Source organism: Hyla sarda, chromosome 2, assembly GCF_029499605.1.
Source record: "Hyla sarda isolate aHylSar1 chromosome 2, aHylSar1.hap1, whole genome shotgun sequence".
NCBI lineage: Eukaryota > Metazoa > Chordata > Amphibia > Anura > Hylidae > Hyla > Hyla sarda.
In genome coordinates, this window is record NC_079190.1 from 219,325,367 (window position 1) to 219,337,930 (window position 12,564).

Below are 12,564 nucleotides of genomic sequence, written 5' to 3' on the forward strand. Positions count from 1 at the left end.
CACCCCCTTGATGGGTAACCGGCGAAGCTGACAGAGTATCCTTAGCCTCCGTCAGTATGCAAAAACCCTACAAGGGCACCCGACTCAGGGTGACTGAAGGAAATAAGACGACCCCCAAAACTGTCCCTAGAAAAGGTACCCTGCAGATATTAGACTGATAAAAACAGATGTGACAGACCAAGGCTGCAATAGAAAATGGTTACCACAAGGGGGAGCTCACAATAAACAACGAAAAGTCAAGGGTTTAATACCACTTATGGCCACAAGAGGATGCCAATCCCCACTAAATGGTCTAAGTGAACAGTGCTAATTTATTTTTTTGAGGTAGTGCAGCCCGCCGGAAAGGAGGGCGCGCTGGGGAAGCACCGCCCCGGAGATGGCCACATAGTGTAAGGGGCACGAGGTGGGGCCAGGGAACGTATAGAAGAAGCGGCCGCCCCTTTCATCACCCGGCCGTATGAACGCACACCAGCTGCTCGATCAGCATCTGTTACAGGTACAGGGCTGGGGAACATGTGGAATGACGCAGCCGGCTCCACCCCCGCCAGGGAAGAGCCTGGCTTCGTGGGACCGGAGACCCGCTGCCCCAAGAAAACTAACAAGGGCGGCAGCTGCATAGGGTGTCAGGCAGAAACACAGCCAGAAAACTGCGCCTGGCCACAGCTAAGAGCAGTGAGAAGGCTGGTTTGCCCGCACTGAAGACGCGGTCAGCCGCGTGGGACCGGAGACCCGCTGCCTGCAGCTGTAGGTCTACGGTCAGCTTAATAATAAAGAACGGGGCCAGGACCTGCGCCTGGCTGCAAAAGAGTAGAAATCAGGTTTTTTGCACCCCCACTGGGGAACTGGATGGCCGCGTGGGACCGGAGACCCAATGCTCCAGAGACTGACACTTGGGCAGCAGTAATGAGTCTCCGTCCAAATAAAAATGGCAACGCGGCCAGGGCAGTATGCCTGGCTGCAAGACAAGAGGACATGTTGGACCCAAAGAGGGGGAGGGCAGTCCCATCAGACTGTCCTTGCCAGAATGGCGCCAGAGGCCATTAGGGGTCCGGCCCAGCACAGCCATGTGGAATGGCGGCTGAGGAGCTGGGCACATGAGAGAAAGGGGACTCCTGGATGAGCAAGAGGGAGGGAGAGGGGTGTTGATTTTTTTACTCACCCACGGCTCCATTTTCTTATACAGGGGTGTGGAAATTTTAAAAAAAACTACTTGTCCAAGGGACTAAAGCGGAACACAATCTACTTGTCCCTCAAGAAAATCTACTTGTCCTGGTAGATAAAATAATTTCAACCAAAATAGTCTGATCCCCCCGCACTAGACCACCAGGGATGGATATAAGATCCTTTAGACACTGCTGACAGCGCTGATCTAATGGTTTAATAGGTGATCGCAGCATGCCAGGATATTAGAGGCAGGAGAGCTGTAGCTAGATCCTCTTACGCCCGAGACAAGCCCAGAAAAGTCTAGATATAACTTTTTGATCACCTTATAAAAAATTTCTAATATGAAGTGACCAAAAATGAGCAATTCTGGACTATTATTTACATTTACACCGTTCACCGTACGGTTTAATTAACATCATATTTTAATAGTCTGGACATTTCCACATGTAGCGATACCACTTATGTTTATTTTTGTACATTATTTTTATTTAAAGAAAATTGGAAACTTTTATTAGGAAAGGGGCTTATTCACATATATACGCACTTTTTAAAATATTTTAATCACTATTTTTCAGTCTCAATAGGAACTTATGTGTTACTGGGGGGGGGGGGGGGGGTTCTGCTTCTCCAGTTTATGTGCTGCATTTTGTGTCAGAAAATGCTGGAAGCTGCATTTAGTTAGTAGATAACTACAACTCCCAGCATGCCCTGATACAGTCTATGGTTGTGTGGGTGTTGCAGCATGTTGCAATGTATAGTATTACAGTTAAGGTTATTGTGTAACATGCTGGGAGTTGTAGTTTTGGTTTGTGTCAGCTGCAGAGCCATAGTCTGTGTCAAGGAATACTGGGAATTACAGTTAGTAACTACAACACCCAGCATGCCCTGATGCAGCCTATAGCTCTGCAGCTGACTCGAACCAAAACTACAACTCCCAGCATGTTGCACTTTATAGTTCTACAGTTTAGGTTATGGTCCAACATGCTGGGAGTTGTAGTTTTGGTTCGGGCGTGTTTGTCTGCATCCGTGGGGCTCTTGGTTGGCGGGTGAGTATGAAGGGGGCGGGATTCTGGGGGTGCAATGTAGTGCGGGTGCCACTAAAAATAAATAAAATTAGATGGCACAACTGCCCTAATGCCCGACGTGACAGTCCGCTCCTATACAAAACATTCATGCATACACATATCATACACACACCCGCCACTGCCCCCCCACATCATACATTACATACACACATACACTCACACCATACATATGCACATATCATACATACACCTGCCACTGCCCACCCCACATCATACATCACATACATACACATCACACTTAGACATTATACACACATCATACATGACATACACATCACACATAGACATCATCCACACATACACTCACACCATACATATCCACCAGTGTTTCCCAACCAGAGTGCCTCCAGCTGTTGCAAAACTACAACTCCCAGCATGCCCAGGGCTGGAGGCACCCTGGAGGCACCCTGGTTGGGAAACACTGATATAAACCATACATATGCACACATCATACATACACCTGCCGCTGCCCCCCCATCATACATTACATACACACATCACACATACACTCACACCCTACATATACAACCACCCTTCCTGCCGCTGCCGTCTGTATTCTCTGCCTCCTCACCTGAGCCGCCATGAGTGGACATCAGAGCTGTAGTCCCGGCCGGTGTGAGGCGAGATTTCCGTCCTCCCCCTCACCCCCCTGCTCTGTGTTTTCCCCGTGCAAACAAGCAACCTCCCCGTGGTGGATTAGGTCCTGTCTAGACAGAGCCGGGGAGGGATAGAGCTGAGTGCGGGGGATGGAGCTGTGCACGGAGCTGTCAACATCCTCTCTCTCACCCTGCTGTGTCTTCTGAGCTGTGCCTCCATCCTCCGGGAGGGGAGATAAGGGGGGGTCTGCAGTCAGCTGGAGGCCGCCGCCCCCTCCATACACTCTGAGCGCCGGTGTGAGGTACAGACTGTGCCTCACACCGACATTAAAGAAAAATAAGGGGGAAGGAAGTCTGTCTGTCCCTGCTAGCCCGATACAGGGCTAAATCTATAAACAATTCACCTGCCCGAAGCCCAAAACTACTTGTCCCGGGCGTCGGGCTATAGGATTTCCACATCCCTGTTATACCCTGAAGTCTTCAACTAGCTTATGGCCATGCTGCATCATACCAGGCTAAGATAGCGGGGCGAGCAGGGGCAGTGGGGGTCCTGGATCCATGGTACAACTTCCAGGCGCTGGCCCTTGGCGAGAATGGGTTAACAGTACATACTCTATGTCTGTGCTCTTTTGTCACATATGGGGGACCAGGTAGCGCCATGCTCCTGAACCCCCACCTGAAAAAGGGAAACAAAAGGGAGATAAAAACCTAACTTAACAGCCCATACTAGAAAATAATGAAAAAGACCAGGTCTGGGGAGCTCCCAGACCTGTGTCTTGCCTCCTACTGACCCTAACTGAAACTGGTTATCTCACTTCCAGTGGGAGGAGCAGACTTTTTTTTACCTAGTGTCAGCAACTCCTAGTGGCAAGAGCATATACCCATCAGTATAGGTGTCCCCCAATGAAGAGCGATTGAGAAAATTAATTTATCCCCTATCCACAAGATAGGGCATAAGCAGCTGATTGCGGGGGGTCCCAGTGGTGGGAGTTCTCCTTTAACATAATTAAGATTTTCTGAGGATATTGGTGCAGAAACACTGTGCAGTGACAATCGGCCGTTTAATAGGACTCTTAAAGGGGTACTCCTCCCCTAGATAAGGGATAAGATGTGTGATTTGGGGGTCCGGCCGCCGGGGTCCCCTGAAATCTCTGGCCCGGCACCCGAGTAATCTGCATGCACGGATTGAACTCTGTTCTGTGCCAGATGACAGGCGACCACAGGCATCAGACCCAACACCATAGACATTATTTGGGGGGGAGCATGACGACCACGGCTGCACAAAGCATAGCACAGCCAGCTACGTCAGAACGACGGGGTGCTGGGCTGCATATCGAGGCAGTCCCAGCAACCGGACCCTCCAACGAACAGACATCTTATCCCTTTGGAGAGGGGACAAGATGTCCAGGGGCGAAGTACCCCTTTAACCTGTTCAGGACGCCCTGCATCCCGAGTCCTTAAGGACGTAGGGCGTATGCATACGCCGGTGGGAATTCCGGTCCCCGCCGCTAGCCGGTTGGGGACCAGACCGGCATGCCTGCTGGAATTATTCAGCTGGCATCCCGGCACATCATCGAGGGGGGTCCTGAGACCCCCCCCCCCCCCCCCCCCCCATGTCGGCGATCGCAGAAAATCGCATGTCAATTCAGACATGCTATTTTCTGCTATTCCGGGCTGATCGGGTCTCTGGTGACCTGATCACCCGGAAAACAGGGATGATCAGAGTTGTCAGTGACACCCCCGATCATTCTGCAGGATAGGAGTGAGGTCGCAGTGCTGCGATCTCCTCCTATCCCCTGCAGGTACCTTACCTGAAGATGGCGTGGGGACCGAAGATCATCGTGGAAACTGCAGAGATCCCGGCTCAGGTAGGGAAACGACTTTGGGGGCAGGCATACTGGGAGTTGTAGTTTTGCAACATCTGGAGGGTCACAGTTTGGAGACCACTGTTACAGTGGTGCCCAAAAGGTAGACCTCCAGATGTTGCCAAACTACAACTCTCAGCATGCCTAGACTGCCCAGGCATGTTGGGAGTTGTAGTTCTGTAACATCTGTCCCTTCAGATTTTGCAATTTCCATGACCTTTTTTAAAATTGCTGCTCTACTTTGAAGCCCTCTAATTTTTTCTAAAAGTAAAAATATGTCCATTTTATGATGCCAACATAAAGTAGACATATTTTATTTGTGAAGAAAAATAAAATTTTTTTGGAATATCCATTTTCCTTACAAGTAGAGAGCTTCAAAGTTAGAAAAATGCAAAATTTTCAAAATTTTCATGACATTTTGGGATTTTTCACCAAAAAAGGATGCAAGTAACGCTGAAAATTTACCACCAAAATAAAGTAGAATATGTCACGAAAAAACAACCTCAGAATCAGAATATTCGGTAAAAGTGTTTCAGAGTTATTAATGCTTAAAGTGACAGTGGTCAGAATTGCGAAAAAGGGCTCAGTCCTTAAGGTGAAAAGGGGCTGCCTCCTTAAGGGGTTAATCAAAAGTGCAGCCAAGTGTGGGTTCCCCCCCTCCCCCTACACCTTTCTGAGCACCATTTTATAAAAATAACTTTGCCTGGACAACCACTTAAGAGTATGTTATAGTGAGCCAGCTCTACGGTTATGAGTCAGTAAAAATAATTATTTACATGTACACAGATGTAGTATACGGATATCACATTACCAACATAGAAGAATTTCATGTGTATTCAGAACAAGTCATACCTCCAGGTCTCGAAGCAGCCAGGTTTTACTGAAACCGGTTCCTTTGCTACATTTTTTTACCAATAACTTTAAGAGTCCAGACTGAATAAATGCAGACTGAATTTCTTCAAAATCATGATTCTGCAAAATTAGCAATGATATTAACATTGAGATAACCATAAAACTACATTTGCTATTTCAACCGTGCCATGAGCACAAGTCGTCAAAGATATAACCCAATACAGAATTAAAATTATATTACATATGTCAAAAGAATAAATATTTAGATCAGATTTATAGAATCATTCTTAACCCCTTAAGGACTTAGGACGTACCTGTACGTCCTGAGCCCGCTCCCGGTGTTAAAAACGGGGTCACGCCGTGACCCCGCATCACACCGGGTCGGTCCCGGCTGCTAATCTTAGCTGGGACCCTGGGCTAACAGCGTGCGGCACCGATCGTTGTGCCACGCGCTGTTAACCCTTCAGACGCGGCGATCAAAGTTGATCGCCGCGTTTGAAAACGAAAGTAAACGGTTCCCGGCAGCTCAGTCGGGCTGATCAGGACATCGCGATAAAACCGCGATGTTCCGATCAGCTGGGACGCAGGCGGAGGTCTCCTTACCTGTGTCCGCGGCGTCCGATCGGGGTTTGATTGCTCTAAGCCTGAACTACAGGCTTGAGCAATCGAGCCCCTATCTCGCTGATCCGTGCAGAGCTATGGCTCTGCAGGGATCAGCATAGGAGATCAGTGTGTGCAGTGTTATAGGTCCCTATGGGAGCTATAGCACTGCAAAAAAAAAAAAAAAAGTGAAAAAAAAAAAGTTCAAATCACCCCCCCTTTTCCCATAAAAAAAAAAACTGTGTAAATAAAAATAAACATATGTGGTATTGCCGCGTGCGTAAATGTCCGAACTATAAAAATATATCATTAATTAAACCGTACAGTCAATGGTGTACGTGCAAAAAAATTCCAAAGTCCAAAATAACGTATTTTTGGTCGCTTTTTATATTATAAAAAAATGAATAAAAAGCGATCAAAAAGTCTGATCAATACAAAAATTGCACCGCTAAAAACGTCAGACCACGGCGCAAAAAATGAGCCCTCATACCGCCCCATACGCAGAAAAATAAAGTTATAGGGGTCAGGAGATGACAATTTTAAACGTACAAATTTCTGTGCATGTAGTTATGATTTTTTCCAGAAGTATGACAAAATCAAACCTATATAAGTAGGGTATCATTTTAATCATATGGACCTACAGAATAATGATAAGGTGTCATTTTTACTGAAAAATTTACTGCATAGAAACAGAAGCCCCCAAAAGTTACAAAATTGCGTTTTTTCGTCAATTTCGTCGCACAATGATTTTTTTTCCGTTTCGCTGTAGATTTTTGGGTAAAATGACTGACGTCACTGCAAAGTTGAATTGGTGGCGTAAAAAAAAAGCCATCATATGGATTTTTAGGTGCAAAATTGAAAGGGTTATGATTTTTGAAAGGTGAGGAGGAAAAAACGAAAGTGCAAAAACCGAAACCCCTCAGTCCTTAAGGGGTTAAAGATATTATATACAGTATTGTGATAACCTGTAAGTATCTCCTTAGCCTATAGTTCCACTACAGAAGATATTCAAACAGAAAACTACAACTCATTTCACATGCTTGCAACAACTTTAACATTCAGTTAGGTGAATTTACAAGACAACGTAAAGTGTTACGGTCATTTAAAAACACTTGACATGTCGTGAGTTATTAGCCGGGAAAGTGGACGCCATTGTGTTCTGCTGCCTGGCCCCTGAGAGATCTGTATATTTCCCTGAATAGACTTATTTTCAGATAAATGGACGGACCTCATGGCTGGCAATGCCGTCGGCTTCCCCGGCAAATAACTCGCAATCGCAACAGGAGTGACCAGGTGTGATCAAAAACATTTAAGGTGTCTGACCGACAAGCCAAAACGCTTGTTTGAAGTTTTGTATTTTTCTTTGATAGAGGGCAAACACTCCATTTATCCTTTATACTATTTTGGACAAAGTCAGTCTTTTTTTTCCCAATATACTGTTTGTAGACATCCCTTGATAGTGTTGACCCAGAAGTTACCTTAAGAGTTTTATATAATCCCTTTAGGGCCAGAGACAGGACCCAAGTAGCTTCGACTGCTTCTGCAGAGCTATTGTCCAAGTTAGACTGCAGGAGGTGGCGAGAAATGGAGGCAAAGTGGTGAAGATATTTCTTAAGATTTCCTTGAGTGAAGTGCCCATCTCCATCTGCGTTATGCATCAGTTGATAATCTTTCACTAGGATGAGAGATTAACAGGGATTAGATGAAATGGCTAAATCACAAGTATTCAAAAATGTTCAAAGGGGCTGTCCAGGCCTTTATTTATTGATGGCCTATCCTCCCCTTCAGTAGGGGTCCAATACCCAGTACCCAAACATATACAGTAAACAGAATAAGAAGCAGGCATTTCTAAACTTTGTATAGTGGCAAAGCTGGGATACTAAAGCTCAGCATCCAATGAAGTGAATGAAGCATCCATTGAAGCAATGTATAAACCTCCTACAATCAGAATTCACCCTTTAAGGACAAAGGGCGTAAAAGGTTTACCCATTGCCTGCTTCCGGTCTATGAAGCACGCTCAAGAGCAAAACATGCTTCATATCAGGTTGGACCCAGCTACTATTAGTAGCCAGAACCCATGGGTAATGCAGTAACCTGCATTAACCCTTTTGATACCACATTCAAAGTTGATTGCAGTGCCTAATAGTTCAGAAATTAGGTTGCCTGTAGATCAGAGTTGCTGATCGGACCACATCGACCAAATCACAGGGTCCCTAACAACTCAAAGGACGGGCAGAGGGTTCCTACCTGTACGAAAAAGGTTACTGATAAAAACTAGAGATAACAGCGCAAAAAATGACCCCTTAAATGGCGCTGTATTTAAGAATACTCATTTTCTTACCAAAAAAAATCATAATTTTCTCTATAAAACTATGGACCTACAGAAAAAAGATAACATGTCCCTTTTACTGAAAAGTGCACTGCGTAGAAACAACCCCTCCCCCCCCAATCCCAAAATGTTGCAAAATGGTATTAGCGATTTTTTATTTTTGTTTGCCGTAGAAAGCATTATGGCTATTAGAAGGTAAGGAGGAAAAAACACAAAGGCAAAAATGAAAAATCCCTGAGTCCTTAGGGGTTAACTGTTACTGGGAGTGAAGCAGCGAGATAAAGCAGGTAAATCAATTTCCCTATGGCTATGGTTTGGGGCTTAAAAGACTGCTTTAAAAACTTAATTGTGAGAGTCTCACCCAAGGGTCTGGTAACATAAAGCTTTTAATCTATGATAAGTGTTTGTGTTTGGATATGGAAAGTTATAGGATTTTTTTGTGCTCACCATATAATCAGTTTTGCACTGAATTTAGAGGATTAGAGGACACTATAACAGGACACTAATGTATATAGTGATCACTCTCCTATACCATCCTTACCAGTTTTTCGCTTTCTTGTTTTGATGTCAACAACCACGGCTCTATTTTTCTCATTGAAGTGCTTTAATATAATTACATCATGGGGCTCTTTGGCATTATCTATATATACAGATCGTGTTCCCATACACAGTACCTGTATTGAAAAACATATATATAAGTGAGATATTAATTATATAGGAAAAAAAGGACCTGTCAGGACCTCTAATATTTAGTAGTGCATGATAATATACGATAATCTTATTTTACTGACTAGTAGTTAAAGAGGTTATCCGGCATTTAGAAAAAAATTAACTTGCTGGGGTCAGAAAAAAATTGAAGAAAAAAAAGCAAACAAACCCTATACTAACTTAACCCGGGTGTCCCACAGCTCCTGTATACCTCCGTCAGGTCTCCTGATCTTCAGCATTCTTTCTGCTATTGAGAAGAGTGCTCGTTGCAGGACCTGCTGGCTAAGCCAATCACTTGCTGAGATGGGACAGGAAGAAAACAGGAGATCGGGGGACTGAATAGAGGCGGATGGCTGCTGCGATGGACCAGGCCAGGAAACTATGGGTCTATTTTCTATTTTTCCCCAGCGAAACCCGGATAACTCCCTTAAGTCAGGTAAACACAATTATTCTCTTATTACTTCAATTGTTGCATTATTATTAGTATTACAGGTGAAACTAGAAAAAATTGAATATTGTGCCAAAGTCCATTGTATTCATTAATGCAACTTAATAGGAAAGGAAGCATGAAGCGCTCCAAAATCTCCCGGTAGATGGATGCATTGACCCTGGACTTAATGAAGCACAGTGGACCAACACAGCAGATGATATGACTCCAAAAATCATAGTAATTGTGGGGTACGGTGTCCATTTTAGGACATCGTCAGTCGTAACTCCATCCTCAGTGAAACGGCGTCCCGCCTCCTCCCTCGGGCCAATCTCCGTCAGGCGTCAGCCGCAACTCCCTCCTTTGTCATCCTAAAGTCTCTCATCCGAAACGCCGTCATCCCTCAGACTAAAAACTTTCCTGCCGTGTAGCAGAGACGAGTCAGTGTCGGCTCCTTCCTATACGGGTGCTATTCAATGTTGGCTCTGCTATACAGACTCTGTAGCACATGTAGTGTCTGTAGTACACATGTGTAAGTTTCAGTTTCGACTCGGCTATGCAGCAGGAAGTTGCGTCTGAGGGAGAATCGTCTGAGGCATGACAGCGTTTTGGACAACGGAGTTTCGGATGAGGGACGATGGAGTTGTGGCTGAAGGAGGACGGCGATTGGTGTGAGGGAGGAGGCGGGATGCCGTTTCACATGACGGAGGACGGAGTTGCGGCTGACTGACAGCGATTGGTCCGAGGGAGGAGGCGGGACACCGTTTCACCTGACGGACGACTGAGTTATGTCCGACGACTGACGAGGTCCTAAAATGGACACCGTAGGGGGGGGGGCTTTGGGGTTTTCATGAGCTGTAAGCCATAATCATCACAATTATTACAAATCACAGCTTGAACTATCTTACTTTGCACGTAATGAGTCTCTCTCTCATATATTAGTTTCACCTTTTAAGTTGCTTTACTGAAATAAATGAACTTTGCACAATACAGTGGTCCCTCAACATACGATGGTAATTCGTTCCAAATGGTCCAGCGTTTGTCGCATCCATCGTATGTTGAGGGATTCGTGCAATGTAAAGTATAGGAAGTTATACTCACCTGTTCCCGGCGCTCCGGACCGCGTCCTCACCACTCCCGATGCTGTCCCGCTGCTCCGGCGTCTTCTTCTGGGTCCTCCGGCTTCTTCCGCATCTTCTCCGGTGTCAGGCCTCGCTTTCTGGTGACGTTATTACGCTGCTGCGCTGGCACGGCGTGCTCACAACGTAATAACGACGCTGGAAAGCGAGGCCTGGACCCCGGAAAAGATGCAGAAGACGCCGGAGGATCGCAAAGTGGACCCGGAGCACCGGGAATAGGTAGGCGAACCTGTCCGGGATGCTTAAACTGCTATCCAACAGCAGCTTAGGCATTTTGCGCTGTTGGATAGCAGTTAATGCGATGGCCCCGACATATAAAAGCATCGTATGTCGATGCTGACATCAAAATGTGATGGCCTCTGAGAGGCCATCGTATGTCGATTTGATCATGTGTCGGGGCCATCGCATGTCGGGGGGTTACTGTATTAAAATTTTTCGAGTTTCACCTGTATGTGTAAAATTGCCAAGCGGGAAAATCAGCCAACTGACCAACACTGAAGAGCATTAATGTAAGCAATATTAGCAGCATACATATAACTATTGAAACCCAATAGGATATCTGCCACTCTAGGCAAAGTAACTTTAGTGGTGTGTACAAGTTTACAATTACCCTTATTGTTCCAATGTGTTCCAATTTTTTTTATTTTTTTTAAATATCGCGTTTTCTCAATTTTTTGTATGCAGCTTAGTGTCCTAATGGTTAAAGACTTTAAGCAAAGCCTCTTCTTTTTTGTGCAATGAAGTATTTCATTAGAGTTTCTCCCAGATTCAGACTTTATATAACATCCATGAAAAATTCTACTGATTTATCACCACATGGTTATGGACAAACACTGTAGAAGCAACATGTCTTCTCATGTCATCTTACCTCTGGAAATCCAGCTAAGACCAATAATGTGAAGATATTCGTATTCTTTAGCTGATGGGGCAGCTGTTGCATACAGTGATCCGTAAAAGCAGTCATCACTTTGTGCCATTTTGGAGAGTTGTTTAACTCTCTTAAAATATCGGACATTGTGCAAGCCCAATCAAGGCCAACTTTGCTAAAAAGAGAAACATGAAAAAAAATAATGAAAAATGTATAAAATAAACAGAAATTATTATTAGTGTAAGCCAATCTCTAATCTGATCTTAATAGTTTAACCGATATCCACATGTAGTATTACATGCCCTATAAATTAATAGGTAACCAGGCAGCTCTTTCCAGTGGCCCAACGCTGTGGCTTATAGAGCTCCTAGTAAACAGCAGGAGTAAGATGGTCACAATGCTAAAGCTAGCTATACACCTTAGTATCCCAACCGCCAAATAAGTGTATCTCACCTAAATCCATAAATATACACAACTCCATAATGTAAAATATTATTGTCTTTTGCATTGCTTAAGTAAAACTAGCTTAGCAAAGCTGGATTTTAAGCAATTTTTTTATTATTCGTTTTATTGAAGAAAAAAAAAAAAACGAGCAATACAGAAGAAAAAGGCAAGAAAAAGCAAACATAATCCAGAAATGATATAGTATAAAGTGCATAGTGCCTAACCAACTAGCAGTAGTGAAGACTAACAGAAGTGAGCAAGCCGATTAACAAGCATCAACAAATGAATAGAGATGAGTGAACTTACAGTGATTCGATTCGTCACAAACTTCTCGGCTCAGCGTTTGCTGACTTTTGCCTACATAAAATGAGTCCAGCTTTCAGGTGCTCCGGTGGGCTGGAAAAGGTGGATACAGTCCTAGGAGAGAGTCTCCAGCCCACCGGAGCACCTGAAAGCTGAACGAATTTATGCAGCAAAAGCCAAGCCG

At 44.8% G+C, this 12,564-nt stretch overlaps 1 protein-coding gene across 2 annotated transcripts in view; it reads right to left on the minus strand.

The window, feature by feature from the left end:
- The window catches only part of ZZEF1 (zinc finger ZZ-type and EF-hand domain containing 1), a 192,308-nt gene that overhangs the window by 45,133 nt on the left and 134,611 nt on the right, over nucleotides 1-12,564 (minus strand). For both annotated transcript variants that reach the window (XM_056556404.1, XM_056556405.1), the window contains exons 41-44: nucleotides 11,634-11,808; nucleotides 9,033-9,165; nucleotides 7,641-7,837; nucleotides 5,563-5,682 (exon numbers count right to left, since the gene is read on the minus strand). In XM_056556404.1, the coding sequence (XP_056412379.1) occupies nucleotides 5,563-5,682; nucleotides 7,641-7,837; nucleotides 9,033-9,165; nucleotides 11,634-11,808 (625 nt within the window). The remainder of the gene's footprint in view (nucleotides 1-5,562; nucleotides 5,683-7,640; nucleotides 7,838-9,032; nucleotides 9,166-11,633; nucleotides 11,809-12,564) is intronic.